At 44.3% G+C, this 22,154-nt stretch overlaps 2 protein-coding genes across 7 annotated transcripts in view; one reads left to right on the top strand and one right to left on the bottom strand.

Moving 5' to 3' along the window:
• Nucleotides 1-19,928, bottom strand: part of NGEF (neuronal guanine nucleotide exchange factor) — a 33,681-nt gene extending 13,753 nt beyond the window's left edge. Inside the window, exons 1-6 of one of the 5 annotated variants that reach the window (XM_030954593.1) lie at nt 19,867-19,928; nt 10,152-10,337; nt 9,948-10,051; nt 5,119-5,393; nt 743-903; nt 450-602 (exon numbers count right to left, since the gene is read on the bottom strand). In XM_030954593.1, coding sequence (XP_030810453.1) covers nt 450-602; nt 743-903; nt 5,119-5,393; nt 9,948-10,051; nt 10,152-10,337; nt 19,867-19,892 — 905 coding nt within the window. In that variant the 5' untranslated portion in view covers nt 19,893-19,928. Of the gene's footprint in view, nt 1-449; nt 603-742; nt 904-5,118; nt 5,394-9,947; nt 10,052-10,151; nt 10,338-10,912; nt 10,974-11,040; nt 11,071-11,174; nt 11,216-11,368; nt 11,569-19,866 lie in introns of those variants that run through there. The other 4 variants (XM_030954594.1, XM_030954596.1, XM_030954597.1 and 1 more) reach the window with 4 other exon arrangements.
• NEU2 (neuraminidase 2) overlaps nt 9,892-22,154 on the top strand; it is a 37,681-nt gene continuing 25,418 nt past the window's right edge. Inside the window, exons 1-3 of one of the 2 annotated variants that reach the window (XM_030954598.1) lie at nt 9,892-10,154; nt 11,530-11,734; nt 15,067-15,170. The gene's annotated coding sequence lies outside the window, so the exon portion shown is untranslated. Of the gene's footprint in view, nt 10,155-11,529; nt 11,735-15,066; nt 15,171-19,036; nt 19,094-22,154 lie in introns of those variants that run through there. The other variant, XM_030954601.1, reaches the window with a different exon arrangement.

Genomic DNA, 22,154 nt, shown 5'->3' with positions numbered 1-22,154 from the left:
TCTTTTAAGAAAATCCTGTTGTTCTGAAAAAGAATAGCTATGAAATCGGAAAAAATCAAATGCCTTGCTGAGAAGGTTGGGAAAAGCAGTGGCTGTTGTTCTCATCAGAGATCTGTATTATATTCTTGGCCTTCCATCTCTTGCCTCTACTTGCAGGTTAAAAATACATGCATTACACAAGCATGTACATGGCCCTGCATGCACCATAAATATTTCCTGCAGTTGAGAAATGCTGGCTTTGAGTTTACTTGCCATGTTACCTGCATCAACCAATCCTTACTATAAAGCCTTTAACTGTGTTTTCTTTTTACAGATGCAGTGAGAAATCATGAAGTGGGAAACCCCATTCCTGTGCTATCTAGCCTTTTCTTATAAATACCAAAATTACGGCTAAATCTGTAGCCTGCAAAATTTTGCAAAATAGTGCAGCAACAAGTGCTAGAACTTACAGAAGCTGCTTGTAGGTTCTCTCCTGGTAGGTCTGGTTGGAGACATAGGTGATGTACACAGAGAAATGATTAACTGTGTGCTGGTAGACAATATCACACACGTCCGAGATCACAATGTTCTCTTCCACTCGCTGCTCGAGGTCCAAGAGGAAGCTAAATGACAAAGCCAGCACCCATATTAATTGTGACCTATCTGTCCCAGGCAATTCCCAGGAGAGGTCAGCTCCTCCATCCCTCCACAACTGCAGTTACCTAAAACTGCTGCTTTCAGTGCCACTCAGCAGCCAACTTACCGCTCACTGACAGCCATGACATCCAGCACGTTGGAGAAGAGGATGTGTGCCTCAGACTGGTGTAAGATCTTTTTCAGACGCTCATTCTCCATGAAGTGAGACACCAGCAGATTCAGACTCTTGTAATACGATGCTTCTGAAGTAACCAGCTCAAACATGGCCTGGGGGAAAATCCCAAGGAAGGAAGTCAGCAGGTACCTTCTACTTCTACAGAGAGATACACTGGGCATTAATGAGAACATCTGTGCTGCACAGCCATGGACCTTGCAGCCACCCTGCAGGCCCAGGCTGCGGGGAGAGGTAAGCCCACAATGCATTTGGCCACATGTTTTGTGAGGAGACAGTGAGTTAGTTGGGGAAGTCTTCCTCCCACAACCATCAGCCCTGACCTAGAGGAAATACAGCTGTTACTGTCCAAGTGAGACTCCCTGGTCAGCCCTGGCCATACACTTTTCTGCCCCAATTCACAACAGAACAGGACAAGATATAGTAGTGCCTAACTACTACTAGAAATCATAAATAATCTCCAAATTTCAGCCTTTGCTTATCCTGTTAGAAGAGAAAACCCTGGAGCAAAGCCTGGTTTCCTCAGGCCAAGGATGTGGTCTGTGGAAATGGAAAGGCAAATTGATGGTTTCGTTCAGAGATAAAAATCAGTTTAATGAGATGTAGATATAAAGTCTTCTACCTACTGCAAGTGCTGCAAGGGTCATTCCACTATTACCACTCAGAGATCCCTTACTCTCTGGGGTATCTCTTGTCTCTGTTCAGAGGTAGATACAAAAGGTGTTTATTTACACAACTACTGAATCCATTAGTTGAAGTAAGATTAACTGAAGATTCTCACAGAGGTTCAACACAATGCTGTTAGATCCTTCAGGCATCTCTTGATGAAGGGGTACCTTGGGTTCCTTGTCCTGGGGCCCATGGCCCATGCTGCCAATACTAAGAGAGGCAATTGGTAGTTCAGTGAAAGTTTTGCTCCCTTGAATCTAAAGCTGCTTCAATGCTCCCCTTGTTCCCACAGCTCCTCTGCTGCACCCTGCCAAGGGGGGAGCTGGCCAGGCAGTGCAGGTGTCAGAACTCAGGGACTGGTTCTCAGTGGCTGCTGGGGCACAGCTAAAGTTGAGGAGATCATATGGAGCCACAGGTACATGCAGTGGTTTTTGGGATGTGTACATAGAGAAATACACTCTAAATTAACTGGGGTCCTGTCTTATAGCTTGGTTGTTGGCTGTTTTTTCTCTTTAAAGAAATTATTTGGATTTTTTCACTGATCAGTTTTGGCCTTTTCCTGGAAATATCACTGTGCATCACATAAGTGACATTTCAGCTCTTTGCAGGGTTGGCAGCCTAGGAAACGTTCCCAGTGGGCACCTCAGTCCAACAAGTGGTTTCCTGCACCACAGGAGCCTGCACAGCCCCCAGTAGGGAGACAGAGCAAAGGGTGTCTATAAAGATGAACTTAGTGGTGAACATGGTGAACATGGAACAGTGTTTAAGAAATAAGAGAACACTGGATTTTTTTCAAGGCCAGATTCCTAATGAGAAAAGTGGAGGAGTATCAGCTCAGCTTCTCCCAGAAGCTTTACTCAGGCACTAGGTGAACCTGTGAGAGAACTTCTCTCTTTCTGTGTGACTGACTTAGTCCTAAATGTAACTTTTACAGCTTTACCTGTACCTTTTTATTGATAAGTTAGAGAGGTGGAAATAGGCAAAGATATACAAGATGTGTTAGGATAGCCTGTCCCTTCCAGGTATCCTGGAGATTGACACCTCCAATCATTTTGCACTGCAGCTTTTCAGAGACTCCAAGTCAGGATTTTTTTCTGCCAAGTCTGACTGTAGAATTTGTGTTTGCTGTTTACTATAGTGGAGGGTGTCAGACCTGCAAGGGCAGGTCCAGAATGCAGGCTATGCTAAAGAAATAATGAAATCCATAGGGAAAATATCTGTCTTGTTTGCTCCAATAGGGACAATAAAAAAAATCACTTTCCACAACATTTTTCAAGCATCCACTGCTCTTCCAGTCAAGTTTCTTGTTTTGATGCTTGAAAAACTTTTTTTTAATCTTGCATTGATAAGCTGCTCAGTAATTTTCCATCATTGCCACTAATGAACACCAGACTTCTCTTCCTGTTCTAGCTTCTTTCACTTTGAAGATTATTTCAGATAACCAACTTTTTCTCTGACTGTTTAAGCCCTCCTCTGTCATAGCTATGGTGGCGTTCCCTTCCTCAGCTATGAAGCAGGGTGTTCAACTTTCTTTCCATTTGTGTACCAGTATTTCTCCCTATGATCAAAATAATACTCTTGCTCCACCTTTCCTGGCTGAAGACATGCAAGCTTTTCTAGTCCCTGTGTTTATTTACAGCTTTGAAGATAAAATGGGTCAGAAAATACAGTTTTGTCCTTAAGATATTTACTTCAGAATTTCTGCTGTCCTGTACTTCAGGAAAACTTCTCCAATTCTCCTTTATGAAGCTGAACATTTTACATTTACCAAATTAAGCCCTCATGTACAGTTCACTCTCACAGTTCACATCCAACATGAATAGAGCTCCAGAACTGCAGAAGCAAGTAGTGCTTGCTTATAGCAAGGCTGAATTCAACATCATCTCTTCAATAGCTTCAGTGATTTTTCCAGCCCTCCTTGTTTTCTGACCTTGATTCTCCTCACAAAGCAAATTCTCCACTCTATCTGTTCAATGTTCAACCAATTTCACAGCTTTCTGGTTTGGAGCAATTTTATAATCTCTTAGTGTGCTAATCCCAGGACGAGCAGAAAAAAAATTTCAGGTCTGATAAATTAACAGTGGAGAAGGCACAGCACTTCTTTACAACAGCACTGTCCCATTCTCCAACTGCTTTATTTCTCTGGTTATTTTAACAGAAAGAAGAAAATTGAGCACAGTTAATATTGGGGTTTAGCAGCACCGAGATTTTTTTCCCCAAAAGCACATACAGGTAACAAATGTAACTCAAGAGAAATGACAAGTTTTGAAATCTATAATGTACACTTTTAAGCAAAGTATTTCTCCATAAAAATTCTTCATTTTGAAGCAAAAATACAAATAAAAGCCTGTAATTTTTCAGATGCCAGATTGTGTTTGTCATGCTGGCACTTGGAAGTACCGTGTTTTGCCAGGTAAACAGAACAAATCCAAATAACCAATGCAGAAGAAGAACATGGAGAAAAAACAAATAATTTCATTCACCTTCAGCCCTAACCCTGATACACTAACAGCCTGTGCTTGCTAGCCCAAACTACTGTATATAAACACCAGTCTGCTCCACTAAGGGTGTGAATAACACAGCCCTTGGGGTACACAAGATGAACTTTCCAGTGTGACAGTCAAGTTCCAGCCCTAGCCAGGACTGGCACTGTGTGCACAAGGTGCTCATCAGTGTGGATTATGGAAGTCTAACTGAACTTAGGAGGGACTGCTTACACCTCGAGATGTTCTTCAGCACTTTGGGTACAATCCCATGGGCCAGGGCTAAGCAGATACACTGCCACACCCATCCCACCATCTCATCAGAGGCAATCCTGGTGCACGAGTACAGCTGGACTTGTGGGATAGAGCCTTGTACCACAAGGCAAACCACAAATTAACAGGGTTTGCCCTCTCCACTGCTGGCTATAAATGCAGTGCTACGCAGTGACAAAGAACACTCACACTCCCCATGATACCCAAAATAGCAACCAGTTGTAAATTGTGGTGCAACTGATGTTGTCATCACTTGTGACAGCTACCCCCACCTACTCCTTTCAGTATAGTCCTGTAAGTCACAGCACATGGCTCTAAAATAGTGATGTCACTGCACTGCATAGCTAAATGCAAATATACCTGTCATTATTTTTTACTGTTTGCAATAGACTCCAAGTAACAACAATTAAATATAAGGATGTTTATCAGTCTCTATCTCTTCTAGTTCTACTATGTCAGATATTCAAAGCCTTACAGTTAATGGTTGAATTCTTTTAAGATTTCTGGTGGAAAGTTATGTGTCCTGATAGTTAATTTGGAAACGGATTAATGTGCACTGGAACCGAAGGCTCTTTTGTAAAAACCTCCTAAATATCCCTCTTCTTTGTAAATTGCTCCTAACACTGAATCAGAAAAGGGAAAAGAAGTTCCTTTTGCTACAGAAACATCCAGCAGCAGTAGCATACAGAACAATGTCTGCAGTTTCACAACAAACAGTGAGTGGTACATTAACCAGTGCAACTCAGAAAGTACTCAACAGGGCAAGGCTTGTCTGTGACTGCTGTGAAGCTTTTAGTTTTTAAATCTTGATCATTTCGCCTAATTCAATCTCCATTTTTTAAGCAGCAACACAGTTAAGAAATATTCTTAATACTCCTTCATTACCTCCTGCAGCTTGATCTCATCTGGTTGGAGGATGCTGAGGACACCACTGTTCTGGACCTCAGGAAGATCCTGCCATAAGTTGAACCTGGAGTTGGAATTTCTCAGCAAATTAATTTGTGGTGGAGCTTTGTTTTCAGTTGTACTTGTGTGTTCTGCTTCAGATGGGGTTTCCTCACTGGGTGAAGTCTCCTCAGGGTCTGTCTGTGAATCTTGCAATCGCCTGGTTTCAATCTCTTCGCGCGTAGATTTGTCTCGGTATTCCTGGTACAAAAGCCCTAGGAAGGAACATAGCAGGTCTGAGAGGCTACAACTGAACAAGATAGTAGAAAACTACTGTGGGAAAGGACAATTGCTTTGCTTTAGTTCACCTCAGCAGAGGTGAGAGATGTCCCTTCCATGCAGAGTGAAAAGCCTGTTATGGTATTCCTACTTCAGCCAGAAGTGGAAGCTATAAATGGAAGGCCATTTCTAAATCTAAAGTGTTGTTAAAAATCTGCTCTCACAAAACATTTAGTAACACAGTCAGATTAATCCATCATCACTCAGAAGACATAAAAGAACTGATTTGTCAGGCTTTTAAATGTCTTTTAAACCTTGATTTTCTCAGTTATAGTACTATGTTACAAGTTATATAGGTTGATGTCTATGTTTAAGTGTGTGTCTGGAAGTCATACTGCACACATTGAAATGACTTTAAAAGGAGCAATTTGATGGCCACAAAAATCCTTAATGAGGAAGCACTGAGCTGCTGTTAAGGGCATTGGACAGGTGAAGCTTTGGGACAACTAGCTACAGTTACTAGGTTTGTTTTGGTATGGACTTCGTAGTTAGCCTTGGACATGTTGCTTAATATCCTGCTGTTTTCCTTCTTAGTTTCTATGATGCTTGAAGATACAAAATTAATATCCAAAAGGTATCTATTTGCTACAGCACTAAGGAGCAGGCTCTGAGTTCACACTATGGGGCAGCACATCAATGACACCAGGTGTCTTCCAAGTTTCAATTACTAACTTCAGGAGAAGATGAAATTGCACTGGATTTGCCTCCACTCCGGTATCAACTGAAAGCACAGAAAAGGTAGGAATCCTGAAGTTCACTGCCAATCTTTAGAGCATCCTTTGTCTCTCTGAGGGCTTTCAAACTGTCCCATTTTTCTTTCTGAACCATCTGTAGGACCCAGAATTTTAATTGCTTCAATATAAAATGTAATTTAGAAGACATGTAAAGGCAGGAGAGTATGAGCACACTGAGTCACTTTCCTCCCTTAATGAAATTGAAGAAGCACAATTTACATTATCTCTCTTGGTTTATACTTGAATAGCAGTGTAACATGAATGAATAAAGAGAAAAGCCTTTGATGTTAAAAAAAACATGCTAAATAATTTATTTTGTCTGAATCATTAGGGGTTAAAATTTATCTGGTCACATGTATTCATGATATTTGATCTGACATTCTGTGTGTAATAAGGTGAGAGACAATGGGATTAAAAGTTTGTCTAAGGTGGGCAGAAATGGAGATGTTGCTGCCTATTAAATCTCTGGACCAGTTTCAATGAGGCTCTGTACCAGTCAGTGCTAAAACTATATAAGAAATATGCTGGGGAAAGGTTCAGGAATAAGCACAGCATTACTGCAGTCTGCGAGTGTGTCCTGTTATCTGTTCTTCCTGGAAAGATGTTCAACACCAGATTAAAATAGCAGTAAGGGTAGCTGTGCCTAGGAAACCATAGAGTCTTCTGTTAGCTTCCTACACAGTGCTGAGCAGAGGAGACTTCCCCTGAAGTTTTGCATGCTGCTGCCACTTATGTAATTTCTCTCTGCGTCAACTAGGTTTATCTGGCTTTCCTAAGCATTTCAGGCTGTTTTTCACCATCAGGGAGGGTGCTGAGGCTGTAGCAGGGTGGAAGTGCTCCTTCAGTATGTAGCAGAGAGCCTGCTGAATTGGAGCTGCTTTTGGTGGTACTGATCTGTATGGCCAGCCTGTGCTCGAGGGCTCTGGGTTCTTTTTGCCCCATAGAGAGCAGGAGAAGCTGGGAAGCAACATCCTGCAGCAGCGTGGGCAGTGCTTGACTCAAGGGAAAACACGCTGGGAAACTGAAGCATAATCTATTTTACTCAAATTGGAGATAATTACACTTGCAGTGTTTGACCGCAGGTATACAGCCATGTTGTGCTGCTGACTCTGCCTTGCAAAGTCAGAGGATGCTTTGTGTAAGGGGGATTTAGGGTTCCTTGTGCAAATCTGAAGAGCAGCTCTTTTTAAAAGATCCCCAAGACTATTTGTCTCTTGCCTTTAAGGAAATAAGACCTAGATAATGAAAGCTGGTTTTGTTTCCAGGTTCTCTGACTGACCAGGTAAGAGCTATGGAGCTGTCAGTGGCAGGCAAAGCAAATACAGGCGTGGAAAGATCTGACTGATGGAAAGCATCCACCATCAGAATTCAATTGGAAATGATAGCAAGAGAGATTGGTTGAAGCTCTACCAACTCTAAGACAGTAACATGAGGAGAAAGCAGAAAGGTGGTACAGAAGAAAGACAAAAGACAGGTAAATGTGTAGGCAGAAGGGTAGGAAGAAATAAGGAGGGTGTGCTAGCAAGGATAAAAGATGTCCCTGCTGTCTTGGTACTAAGGGTCTACCCATATGTTGGTAAAGAGGTTACAATGGGTAGGAAAATTATGTAGATAAGAGAGAGGGAGAGAAGCTATGCCAAGGCCTTGTCCAGATGGAAGAGGAGATGATCACAGCACAGGAGGGGTAACAGATGCAAGGTCAAGAAACAAGGTTTTGACATGTGGATAGGCAACAATACATGTAGGAACTTACAGAATGTGTATAAAAAAAGCTGAGATCAATAGCTGAATGTGACTCAGATGATATAATTATTTAGTAAATGTTTACATTTAGTAAGGGAGCAAGTACAAAATGTCAGAGACCTGCATAAGCACCCTTCATTGCTTAATGTCCCAGCTGTCCCTACTGTGGCCTGGCTAACGGTTAACCCTGTGGTCAGACAATGAGTTTGGTGTTATCTCTTGACTTAAGTGTTTAAGACTGATCTTCATAAGGCGTGTTTACATAATTTTTATAGTACATAACAGACATTTCCCTTTTTGTTTATTCCATTTAATTTTGCTGTCACAATCTCCCTTGCCAGCTCTCTTAAAACCTGGGAAGGGAATTGAAAAACTAGTTACTAATTGTGGAAATCCCTGCCTTAGAGAGTTAGCAGCGCTCTTAAAGTAAACGTTATTGCATTGAAAGCTATGTAAAATCCCAGGAGGCCCAGAGAGGTTTTCTCTGGAATTCTCTGCTCCAGTTTCAGGCAAAGAGTCCACTAATGTCTCAGGAGGGAAGGAAGGAATGAGTGAGCTCCAGCCATTTGATGTAACATCTTTGGTGGGGATAAACATAACACCTCAGATTGTCAAAACCCAGTCTGCTCCACAGAGGTGCAACAGACTTGCAGTTACACTGATGTGTGCAGAGTTTTGCACAGCTTCCCACTGATACACAGCACATAAAAATATATATGAAAATAGCAACTGGGTTGATCTGAACTCCTGCTGGTTTTAGTATTTTTATCTCACCTCTGAGGTGTGCAGTCCCAGTAAACTGACAGTGTTTTGACACAGCTCCCTTGGTAGGTTAGTATCTACACAGCCAAAACCAGGTAACAGATCTGGCAACACTCACACAAATTGTTCACCGCTTTCCTTCAAGAGGCCCCAAACTCAGCTGGTTTGTCTGACAGATGCTGGCAGGCTGCTGGTTTCACATCAGCCTCCTTCTCCAGCATTCTGCCAGAGGCATCAGGTGTACCAAGAATCAGCCTGCATGCCACAGCCTGACACCAAACAGCAGAGACAGCCTAAGAAGCCTTCTCATTTCTGCCAGGGAGGTTTGCATTGCTGCTTGTGAGTTATATGTTCGATTTTCCCATGCTAAGTGCTGCATTCCTGCCCTCTAGATTCAAGTATGTTGATTCTATTTCCTGAAACTGAGCAGGATTGTTTAAAAACAAAGCTTCTCATAAAACCTGCCTCAGGATGGGATTTAGCTTTGCTGTTGATGAAATTCCTCTGAGGAATGTCACAATTCTGATGTGGGAAAGCAAGAAACAACCTGTGGAGGTCTCTCCCCATCCCAGAAAGATAAAGATAAAAAAGAAAAGAAAATACCATAGGAGCAAATGCTTAACAGTCCTCTCCTCCATAGTCACCCAGATAACTTCAACTTTGCCCTTTTAGAGACCACAAAGGATAAAATAACTTATTCTTGTGTTGAAAGTGCTATGCCAGTGGCTGTTAGATGCAGAACCTGGTGCATACAACCAATGTCCAACAGGATGGGTGAGAAAAGTACTTTAGTCTTATGCCCTCTGGAGTATGCAAAATCATATTTTAGTAGAAAGTCTGGGGTAGTCTTAATGATTAATTGTTTCGTAATGACAAGAATAATCACTATTTATGAACAAGGTTAGGCTGTTCTGCGATAGCATTAATCCACTGCTGGGTAACGTGCAAACCTGATGCCCCCAAAGACCTCAAAAAGCCACGGTAATGACGGTGAGAGGGTTCCCAGCAAGAACAGGGAGTTGGGGACCTGCAGCACAAGCCCTTACCCCGCCCTTAACTCCCCCCATCTGTCACCGCTTGGCTTTAGCTCTGGGTTCGGGGGTTCAGGGGGCCGGCAGGTGCAGTCCGGCCGGGCTGAGGGCACCTCTAGGGGCTGCTGTGCCCCCGTCGGTGCGGGGAGCGGGAGAAGCGGCGAAGTTGTGAGAGGCCGCAGCGGCGGCCGGACATCCCGCGATGGGGACGGCTCCTTACCGATGTGCTCGATGAGGTTCCTCCAGGAGTCGGCCGTCATGGGGTGTGCGGGCGGTGCCGCGGCCGTGCCGGCGGCAGGGGTCTCCTCAGCGGCGGGGGGGGGCCTGCGGAGAGACGGAGGCGCCTTCAGAACAGTGGCGGGACAGCGGCGGGAGAGCGGCCCCTACGCGCGCCCGCGCCCCCCGCCCTCAGCACCCCCCTCACCTGGTGAGCTGTCCCGGCGAGCCGTCCTGGTCGAAGGCGCAGGCGGCGCTGAGGGCCGCGGCCAGTAGCTCCATGGCCGGTGGCGGCAGGCGGCTGCCCAGCAGCTCCGGCGGCAGCGGCGGCGGCGGTGCGGGGCTGGGGGAGCCCGGGAGGTTTCCACGGTAACGGGGGTAGGAAGGCAGCAGCCTACACGGGAGGGAGAGGGGACTTGCGGCCGCCCCCGGGGCGCCCCCGCAGCCCGCCCCCCCTCTGAGCCTCCAAGCCTCCTGAGAGCCTCTCTGGTCTCCTCAGAGTCTCTCCTCAGACACCCACTTCTCCCAAAGCGTCCCCATGGCTCTCCCCTAAAATCTCTAGACAGCCTCCTCAAATCCCCTCAGAGCCTCCCCTCAGACCTTCCGTCAGGCATCCCCAAGGGCTCTCCATCAAAATCCTCTCAGAGCCTCCCCTCAGATTCTCCTCAAAGCCTCTCCACAGATTTTCCCCTCAGAGACCCCCCTCAAGATCCCCTCTGACCTTCCCGCGGTCTTCCACCAGCCCCTCAGAGCCTCCCTAGCCCCTTGCAGCCTCTCTCCTCGTTCCCAGATTTCGTCCGAGGCTCCACGGAGTTCTGCCAAATGCCGGCGGAGCTCCCTCAGCCTTCCCCAAAACCCTCCCGAAACACCTCGAAGCCCGGCAGTTCTCAGCCCCTGTTCCTCGGAGATCTCAGAGCTCCCGCCTGACCCCTGAGTTCCCCCAGAGCTTCTCAGAGCCCCCCTGCAGACCCTCTCAACGCCACCAAAATATTTTCCGAGCCGCCGCAGACCCCTCAGGTGTCGTGACGTTCCCCTCCTCCCCAAGCTCCCCTCTCAGAGCCCCCCACCCCGGTCCCGGTACTCCTGCCCGCAGAGACCTCCTCAGCCCCCGGTTCCCCTCCAGCGCAGGTCCCTCCTCCGCCGGGAGGCTGGCTCCCTCCTCCCCACGGGCCCCGCCAAAAGGCAGCAATCCCTGCCCCAGAGGCCCCCCCACCTTCACAGGCTCCCCTACCTCCATCCCCCTCAGCTCCTCCAGAGGGGCTTCTTCCCTCGAGGCAGGGAAGCCCTTTCCTCCGTTCCCTCCCTCCCCAGCAAGGCACCCTCCCCCAGCGAGCACCCACACACCCCGTCCCACTTCATGCCACAGCCCCTCTTCTCCATGCACGGCCACCCCACACCGGGACGGGGTCCTGCCCCGGCACTGACCTCCCGTCCCTCAGCCCTGGGGCGCAGCGCTGCCCCCCATCCCCTGCACCTCTCTGCTTATGTGTGGATGGCGCCGGCTTTGAGGGAGGAAAGGGGGTGGCAGAGGGGGGTTCTCCTGAACTGCTTCCAGATCTGGTGCATATGGTGTATTTCTTCTCCAGGAGTGAAACCCTGAGATGGAGGAATGTAACTGGGAAACTCAGCCTAATCCCTCCTGCCGGGAAGCGCACTCTTGATTACCCCACAGGATTGGCTGCTATTCGCCTCTCCTTCTCCGGCCGGGCTTCGCACCCGCTCGGTCATTTCCCTCATCTCCCATTCCTTAGCGTCGCTACTTCCATAAGGATATATTCCCTCGTTTAGGAAGTAAGTATCTTAGTACTCAGTAATCTATATCTGTCTTCGTTTAGGTAATTGTTTTTCTGCCTCAGGGATAAATTCTCTTGAGCTCCAGAGTACGGTTACATCCTTGCATCAGTTCAAGTGGTTGGGGACAGGTTGGGTGCAGCTCTTCACCACACGTTAGTAACCCTCAGGAAAAAAAAAAGTCATCTGCACCATGTTGCAACTGAGGAGTTAACAGAGAAATAATGCTCTGCTATTCCTTGTGCTTGCTCTCTCCCTGTTGCATAAATTACCATGATTTTTTTCTGTATGTGATAAAGTAATTTATGCAACAACATAGAATCCTTGTGTTAGTCTGTATGTGTAAAATGGCTTCCTTTTTATCATTTTTATATTGGTTTTGCTAAATGAAATGTGAGGATAGCTTTTAATCAGCACGTGATGATACGTCCAGAGAAACTCCTTCAGCTTATGTGAACTAGATCTAGATGTGGCACACAGGAGAGCTCAGTTGTTAAGTCATTAAGAAGCAGAATGGGAAAGGAAAACAGCTGGAAATGTCATTGAGGGCTCAGAGAGGGCTGCAAGTGTGGTCTTTGTGCAGTCCCTGACCATGAGGTCAGAAGAATCAGGCAACTGAAAGGAAATACCAGGGTGAGGGTGAGAGCTGGAGCCTGTGCTGTACTTACAGAGGAGGATGAGAGCCTGAGAGCTGAGGCTGACATTGTCACTGGACAGATGGTCAGTATGCATTATCAGCCATTAAACACTGGGCATTACCGGGTTGGGCAGCCAGGTGAGTGTGGGGGTGGCCAAAACCTTGTGGAAGGGACAAAGCAGCAGCAACTATCTGAAGCTCATTTTTTGGTGGCTTGCTGCCAGGGCAAGAATATTGTCAAGGGTTTTAGAAAGTGGATAGGCTTTTAAAAACTTTCTTAGAAAAAGGGAGCCTCTTCATTACCTTGAAATCTGGAAAATTAGATATGCTGTTTACTGTTTTCTCAAGGGAAGGACCAAGAGCAGTGAGGAGTTCTCTTTAGTATGCAAAGTGAAATCAGTGTATAAGCTCTTAACTGACACTACTAGAATGAATGTATATCTAAATATAACTTTTGGATGTATTAACTAAAAAAAATACAAATCTTTCAGAAGTATGCTTTAAGAGTTTAACAGATTCCTAACCCCTCACATTGCTTCACTTTCAAGGGTTAAATCTGTTTGAAATTAAAATTTCTTCTTAGAAAAATGTCTGGGTCATGCTATGAAAAACATTCAGAAATAGAAAGCATCTTCTTATGATCCCGTAACTGGTAATTTGATCCTGCCTGTCTTCCCTTCTCTTTCACTTTTTCCAACATAATTTTACTTTTGGTCTGAGATGAAAACTTGAAAATATCACAGAAAACAATAATGATAATAAACCCAGTGGAAGCTTTGAAGAGGTGAAACACCAGCTAGAAGTGAAATATCCCCTGCAGCCATGGCAGGCCCAGCTTGTGTTTCTGTGTCTCAGAGAGCTGTTACACTGCATAGCAATGACCAGTGAACTCTATTTTTCCTTCCTTTAGGACTGTTTCTTTTTTAATTGTAATTTGATCTTTCAAATATGTTATTCTTCCTTCCTTCCCAGTTTTATTCTTGGAACAGAGAATATCCATAAACAAAACAAGAAATACTGAGAAATTCTTTTACCCCTAACTGAGGTGACAGAGTGTTCCCAGTACTCATGGGACTGGTACAAAAAAATTATATTTAGCAAGAAGGAGATATTTCTGTCCTACAAAATCTGCTGGGATTTTCTGAGTCTTGCTTTTCTGTGTGGGGACAAAACAGAAAGCTTTTAAAGTTTGACACAAAAACTAAAGGCAGGCAAACAAGTGATTCTGTCAGAATGGTCTGGTGACTGGGATCTTCATGCTGGGGCTGGGGGATCCAGGTCAGAGTCAGAGATGTATTATTCCCTTGCATCTCACATGTTACTGCCTGTTCCCGGGCACGTCACTCTCTTCCTGGAGCTGCTCTGCTTTCTCTGGTCACTCAGAAAGGTTCTTGAACATGCTAAATGCCCTATGCACCAGATACTACTTTAAGTCAGTCAATACAGAAGTATTTCTATGAAATAGAATAGCTATAAGATGCCTCCCTATTTCCACAATTGTTAGGATTTTGTATGTAATTTAAGCTGATATAGCTGCTCAATTCTACTTTTTTTTTTCACTCAACTCCCTGAGGCAAATATCTACCTCTGCTTTTATGCCAGCACTCACTCAAGCTTATCCCATTCACAGTAAGCAAGTCTGGGCAGCTAAACTCTTGGAAAATGATTCTCTTTTTTTGGTTGAACTAGATCTATGTGTGCATTGTCTCACTACAGAGTGAGCTCAAGGTGAGTGCCAGCAAAGCAGAAGTGGCAGACGTGCAGATAGATGTCAAGACCATGGCAGTGCCACCCTGGATAATTTTTCACTGCTGTGAAATGGCAGGCTCAGGCCTGGAGAGGTTTCTACTCCACCTGATCTTAAACACGAGGTAGGAGTTTAGAGGAGGTTGTACTTTTTTCTCTCACTGTAACAACAAGCAATTTGATCCAGAGCCTAAAGAGTTTTTCCCCAGTTACCAAAATCAGTACGAACTCATGATGACAAACCAGTTTTCTCACCACAATTCCTTTAATTAATCCTAAAATTCCTTGTCTAGTTGTAGGGGGGAAGAAAGAATCTGACTACTATAACGATATGCATTAAAGCCTCATAATAATTCTCGTGCAGCACTGTGTGACCTCTGCTCTTGTTGGTGACAGAAGCCATGCAATGCCCCAACAGACCAAATCCCAGTTTTTTCTCTGGAACTCTTAGGGTCTGCAAGCATAAAGGCACTGGAAATGATCCTTGGTGGCCATGCTCTATGGACATGGGGCATGATCATGGTTCAGCTCCCTGTGGACACAGGGAAGGGGTTTGAGCTTGCAGATATTCTGCAAAGAAGGGTTTGTGTTGTTGCAGACTGTTTCCAGCTTCGCTGTGCTGCTGTTGAAAAGATTTGAAATACTGGGTGACCTGGTCCATGTTGTGTTAAGAATGTGATGATTGATGAGAGTTTATAATTAGTTTATTGCAATTATCTCATTTAAGTTACGCTTGAGGGATGAATTCCCAATCTTGGTTTGTATTTTCAGGCACTAGTAATTTTGAAAAATGAGTAATCATTTGAATTAAGATTTATTATGTGTATTTCAAATCAAAAACAATCCTCAGAATAAAGCCATGCAAAGAGCTTGTTTTCAAATGAAATTTAAATGCATTTTCTAAATGTTGTCTTATAGCAATTTTTAGAAATTATATCTCCTCTTCTAGAAACTAAAAAGAGAAGAGGCAGCCCAGCAGATCTTATTCATGAAAAATTCCCCAAACTCTTCTAGTCAGTGGGAGTTTCACACCACGAAAGGCCACAAGATGAGGTAAGAAGCAATTTTAAAATCTGAGCTAGCCAAATTATTGAGAAGTGTGAAGTTACTAATAGATTTGAATGTTATACCTAGTCAAGGACTTTTTCATACCTCAGTTTCATTCAGCTTCCCTCTGTTCATGTGGATATTTTAACAGTGATTTTGGTAATCAGTATGTCTGGGCACTTTCTGTTCCTGATTTTTGACTTTTTAATGGTAGACAGGCAGAAATTCTCATCCCTAGTATTTTTAGATCCTAAAGCCTAGGAACATATCTGCTCTTCTGAGGCTCCTTAAGCTTTCATCAAAACACCTTAGTTATATCTGTTGGCAGCCTTACCAATAACTAAAAATGTTCAGAAATTCCGTTCCTGAGATCTTTATGTGCCTCTAACATTTAGATGCTCATAATCATCAGGGTTATCCTTTTACTTACTGACCATCTGCCAGAGACAAGGTTTCTTTTATATATTAAAAAAATTAACTATTTATTAGACTTAGGAAAATATTATTGGATCCCTGTTGTTTTCTCCTTCAAGAAACTTTGCTTTCTGTTGATATGCAAAATGATGTTTTGGGGTTGCAAGGGTTTTATCTTCTCCACATTCATGAAAATCCATAGAATTATAGGCCCTTTTCCACTGTCCACAATGCACACAAATTTTAGACTTAAATTTTAGCACCTAAAATTCCTGAGCTCCTGCCCATGGAGAGAATGTGTGTTGTGCTGAGGGTTGAGAGAATTTCTGATACTGTAGCTGTAAAAGCTGCCTGGTCCAGATCTAGGCACTGTGAATAAGGGCCATTTCTGTGATCAGCATGATGAGAAATTCACTTGACTGAAAAACAGAAGGAGCAAGACTCAAGCATGGCGAGGAAGAGGTCTACTTCTGGACCAGGGGACTGCTATGAAGTATCCACAGCTGGATACTTCAGGAAATGGTGGATAGGAAAAGACTGTAAAATTTGGCACTGGAGCTAGGAGGAGGGGAGGGTTACTAAGATTGTATAAGGAGCCCAATGGTGAAAAGCCTGTCGACCAAAAGGACACTGAGATATGAGCCACAAGTGGGAAAGTGAGAAGAATGTGTCTGGTAAGTAGTAGGCTGAGGAAATTGTGTGAGGAATTACAAATTGAAGCTGATAGAAAAGGAGTGAAACAAAGAGATTGATGGAGAACTTGGGGGTCAGGGCATGTCCAGATGAAGCAGATCAGATTGGGAGACCTGCAGGGCAAAGCCTAGACCTTGCACAGTAATGAAAATATGAGTGGGCTGAAAAACCTGGCAAGCAGAGAATGGGTGGTATAGGTGAGCAGACTGGGATTGGGATCTGCATTGGCTATATGCTGGAAGGATGCTTTATTAGAATTGTGTATGTTATTGCTTGTTATTCTGTGTTATCCTGTGAAATATGAGATTTTCACAGTAATGACATTTTAATACCTGCAGTGGCTATTTTTACTGAAAATGTATTGGTTTTTAAAATACTTCTCCCTGCAAATAGACTTTTCAGGATGCAGATGGCACAAAAAGAGGGATAGGAAAAAAATCTGTTTATCTATCTCTGAAAGAACAAAAATTTGTTGTAGAGCAACAAAATTTAAAGACTTGGTCAATAGGTGCTTGCACCAGCTATTCATGACTTCACCACTTGCAAATTGAAGCACCATTGGCAGCATAAAGAGGAGGTAACTTTAAGAAATGTATTTCATAAATAGAAGGAAACTTGCTCAAATATGGTATAAATCCTTTTGCAATCCGGGTCCTGGACTCTCCAGAGGTTTTTCCTGCTCTTCTGGTTAAATCAGGCTATAAAAGCAGTGCCCTCTGCTGCCCAGGACCGAGAGTGCTGGGCTAGGGGATGTTCACCCACACTCACATGAGCACCCTTCAGAGTGCTGTGCTATTTCACATGTGTTCTGCTTCTCTCTAATACACGTGTTTGCAGGAATTCAAACAAGCTAGATTCCCTCTTGCTGCCAGAGGTGACTATTTGTATTCATTGTTGGAGTACTTCTATTCTTTGAGCTCAAATCAAATGTGATCAAAGGGTTTTTAGATGGTCCTTGTTTATCTGAATTGGAGGTTTCATAAGCAGCCTAAAGAAATCGTTTGCTCTGCACTGGTAGACCAATGGCCTCCATGAGCTTCGCAAAGTGAAATTTCACACTGCCTTTCTCTTCCAATGTATCTTCTGTGACAGCTTTCTATGATCTCTGCATAGCTGCAGCCACACTGGAGCTGGAAGGACTGATCCCAGCGTGAAAGAGCAGCTTTTTATGAGTGCAGCTCCTCCCAGGGCTTTGGCTCTGGTTACTCTGGGAAGCAGAAGTTGTGCTAGAAGCTCAGCACTGATATGGTCAGGGCAAGTCAACTGAGTTGTTGGGAGGTGGCTTGTCATTGAAGGGGTTTGGACCTTTGTACAATGGGCAAGACTGAGAGGAAGCCATGGAATGTTGTGGAGAACTCTAGAGTGCTTAGGGGAAGCTGGAGAACATGTAAGAGAAGTGTCATGGGGAAAAAATATAATTTGAGCATAGTTAGGCATAAAAATTCTCTTAGGAAGTATCTTATGGATGGCCCATGGCCATCCAGAGTTTGGAACACCAGCAATAATGTTTGAGGACATCTTGTGTTCAGACATCAATGTTGTGAGATCAGTGAATTACTCTGCTATTCTCAGGGCTTTGAAAGACATGTAGATTCAAATCAAAATCCCATCTGAGTACAATGCAGATGACAATTTCTTTTCCTGAGCTCTTCACTATGTTCCCCAGCTGTGTTTACTTCCTGCCCTGAATTATGTAGCATGGCTATATGTGAAATGACATCCTTGCCTGTGAAGAATCCATTTGTGTCAGACCTGCTGATTATCTTCATGCAAGGAGAAGGGGTTGTGACTGTCCAGCCCTAGTATTTATATGGCTCCTGTAGCATGCTTCTGAATGTGAAGAGATGCAGCACTGTTGGCCTACTTGCCCTCAGGACTGTGGTGATCCACTCCTGAGAATGTCATGGATCTTCCCAGTCCTGGTCAGAGGTGCCTGTACTGTCTCTTCTGCTAGCTTCTGCTTTCAGAAGAATGGTCAGCTGGCAGGCACCAGATTTATTCTTTTGGGGAGAAATCAAATGTATTTCTTGAGACCAGCAATAATATTTTAAATGTATTATCTGCACAATGCCACTTTTTCCAAATAGAAGTGAGATACTATTGATTACTACAAATAATGGCATTTTTTAGGCTCTTGCATGCTTTCCCATGCAGATTTCTAATGATTCTCCTATAAATTACAACTGATCTTTTGGAGAAGGAAGAAGGACGTGGGTTGAATTTGAGCTGGAACTTGGGTCTCATTCTCTGTTAGATCTCTGTGCTCAGTTTCAAGACATGCCACTCAGCAGGACTGCCTGCTTATAGCAGACATGACTTAGAACCTGTACTGACCTGACAGGTTCTGTGCACAGCAGCATCTTGGGTACAACTAACTCCTAGCGCAGGCTCATTGTTTCCAGCTCCAGGGAGAATCAGAAATTGCACATTTCAGAGCTGCCTAAGTGCCAGTGTCAGGATGTCAGACTGACAGTGATGATTATGCCCCAAGGAAAGGAAGACAGATAGGTTTGACATTGCAGCTGGCTGTGGGTGTCTAGTTTCATATGCTCAGTTTACGGCCAAGGGGCAATCAATTTTAGCCAAGGCAATTAATTTATTTAAATCCAACTTGACATTTGGCTCAAATGGTTGTGTTGGAGTCCTCTCCACAGGGAAAGGTGCCTGGGAAAGCACTCTCTATTACCCCAACACAGCTGGTCTCAGTAATTAGGACCAGACGGTGCAGCAGGATGCATTCATCCTTAGAGGACAAGTGCTCACTGCTTCCAGCTTGATCTACAGTAGAAGGAGGGACTATCTCCCAGTTGTACACACAGGAGGTGAGTAGTTGGAGAATGAGTTTGGGAGAAAACCTCAATTATATTTGAAAATGTAGGGATAGGTAGCTGCTCCTTTCTCTGCCTGGCTACAGTGGCAAGAGAGCAGGAGTGAGGGCAGATTTATGGGATTTATGTAAATTTCTGAGTTATGGGACCAGGGTCTTCTGCTGGACCTTTGTTGTTGAGGGATTTAAGCCAAAAAGGACTACCTTACTGAAAGCCTCTATTGCTTATCAGTTCTTTAAAGTAAAAAGCAAACAAAAAGTCTGGATATTTTAGAAAATATAGCTACTTCTTCAGCTATAAAATCCTGTTTTCCATGCAGGATTGTGTAACAGGCTTCAGAAGAGCTCTCCATGAAGGCCGAGAATGGGATTACCCTCATGCTGGGATGTTCCATAACGGAATGCCCACAGGCTCTCCTTATTTTCAACAAACTGCTTAAGGCAGTCTGCCCAGTTTGCTAACACTGCAGGATGATCCTGCATAACATTTCCCTTTTTTCCATCTTCCCCGCTGTTTTCTTGTTCCCCCTCTTTCCTTCACTGTCTTCCCCAAACCCACATTGATAAGACCCTTTTACCACCGTGCTAATAACTCTGCTGTATAAGTCATTAAGACTGAAAGCAGCACCACAAGTCAAGGTGAGAAGGCATGGATCAGAGCTACAGCTTAGTCCAACTGTCCTTCCCAAAAGAAGCATTCTCACTCTGACACCACTGACTAGTTTTCAGGGAAGGCATGGGGAATACCCTGCATGGGAACCTCCTTACCTTTGGATCAATAATTCATCTAACATTGCTGGATCAGAGTTTGCTGGAGATCGTGATCCCTTATGTGGTAAAACATTCAGAGGCTCTTTGATGGGCTCATAGTTTTTGAGTGAACCTGTGATATAAGAGAAAGCCAAGAGGGTGTTAAAACAGTAATTTTCCTAATTTACCTTTACTGTGTGTTGTGGTTTGCTGACACCAAAGGCAACAGGAAAACCACAAGATACAAAGGTGGTCACATTTTAGCTTTGATTTTCAAACAAGATTGAAGTGTCATCCACTTGTATAATGCAAATGCAGCTGAGAAAAGGTGAAGTTGGATTTAGGGTATCACCTCTTATGAACAGGAGTAGCACTCTCACACTGCAGGCTGGGTCCCAACAAGTGATTTAGGCAGAAAATGTTCAGCTGTGTGTGCCTGTGCATGCCAATATTTGGTTTGCCAAATCAAGGCTTCATTACTGCTCTGCTTTACTGCATTTTCATTCGGAAGATGTTCAATTTACTAGATAAATCAAGGTTAGATTTGACGAGAGAGGAGCTTTACTTTTAATTACTTCTCCATTTCCCTCAGATGAACCACTGCTCCTTTCACAGGGAGTCAAAGTTGCATTAAGTACAAGGCTTACTACTGCAATAGCTGGTAGGAGAGGATGCATCTCACTTTTCAAATGAAATCTCCTATTGTTTGAGGCTTGTTGATAAATGGCCTTGCTGTTTTTTATTAGAAATATTTTGGTCTAAGTCATAATTCTGTTTATCTTTCACACTGGTGATAGCACAGTCAGGTCAGTGCTCTGACTGAAGCAGGGCTCTGATGCACCTTTTAAATAAATTTTCAGAGGGAAGGGATGACATCCAGAGTTTTAAGACTTCCTAAAATAGAGCCAAGGCCTTATGAAATAGTAGTTTGCATTATTCACTTTGAGTAGTTTAAACACTTTATCCTTCTGTCAAAGAAGATTGCTTAAAAAAAACAAAGCAACCCAACAATTCTTTTTCCAGTTAAAGAAAAGCAGCTATTATGTTTTACAGCTCCTAGGCTATAAGCCAAAGCTGGACTGGTGCAAAGGGTGCCTATACGGCAGCCTTCCCCAAGTTGCATTTAGATAATTTTAAATGGCTTTTCTGTGATCTCATTTCTTGAGTCTTTCTTTTTCTCATTGTGTATCCTACTCTGTCTTTTCTGTCTCTTCCTGTCTTCTTGCCTTCCCCTCTCCTCCCCTCCAGCTGTTCGCTAAGCAAAATGAGAACAGGTTACCATTTGAGCCTGAGTCACATTCTTGGATAGCTGCTGTTCAAATGGGTTGGAAGGCAACATAAAATAGCTCACCCATCCCCTGCTTCCATGCATGTCAGCAAATGCTGTCAGAAGTTTAAATGAGGCTGGTTTAGAAGCACCCACTGTCCAGTTTCAGGAGGGGGAATGGATTCAGGGAAGTAAAGAGAGAGAGCAGCAATGCTGCTTACACAATCCTAGCTGAATTTAAAGGCTGTAGGTCTGAGGAGGACTTGCTACAGTTGCCTCAGAGAAAGAACTATTGCTCCTAGCCCAGGTGGTGCTGTACAGACTGGAGAAGAGACACATTCCCCAGTGTGGCTTGCTGAACAGTTGCAGGCATGGAAGGAAAAGCCCTGTTTGGAACCAGTCCTGTTTCAGTAGTGGTAATACAGGGAGGGGAGTGGCACAGAAGCACAGGTCAGCATTGTGGATGCTCTAATGAGTCGCTAAGAGAGAAGCCCTTCTCTTGGCTTGTCCTTGTTCAATGACACTGGGTAAGACACAAGGGATGTCCTCCTCTGCCAACATCCTGATGCCATGGTGCTGCAGGCCTGTGAAGAAGGTGAGTCCTTCAGTGCTGGTGCTGCTGCACTGCCAGTTGCAGATCACAGGGGTGAGGACCTCCTCGGCAGCTGTGGGGACGCTGTGACACCCAGGAACGGGAGGGAGGGCGGGTCTGTGCTGTGCTAGCTCTGCAGCAGTGCTCTGGGAGGTGGGGAGAGGGTGGCTCTGCTCTGGTCCTGTCTGCACCCACAGGGTGGAGCGCAGCTCTGCTCTGGCATACGCAACACTCAGTTTATCCACAAACTTCGTTACAACAGTAGCAGAATATTAAACAGGAGTTCTTTGCTGCTGTCTGCTTGGAAACTTGGAGAAAGGAGGGAATTTTCCTTCTGTCCATGCCAAAGGGTTGAATGGACCTTTATACTGAAATAGCATGGCTCCCTTGGTGAGGCAGGCAGGACACACCTATTTTCTTGGGGACATTTCTCACAGCCCTTTTATT

This window comes from Camarhynchus parvulus, chromosome 9 (assembly GCF_901933205.1).
Source record: "Camarhynchus parvulus chromosome 9, STF_HiC, whole genome shotgun sequence".
NCBI classification, from domain to species: Eukaryota; Metazoa; Chordata; class Aves; order Passeriformes; family Thraupidae; genus Camarhynchus; species Camarhynchus parvulus.
The sequence above is the reverse complement of the archived record's forward strand: the minus strand, read 5'-3'. Positions and strand labels throughout refer to the sequence as shown.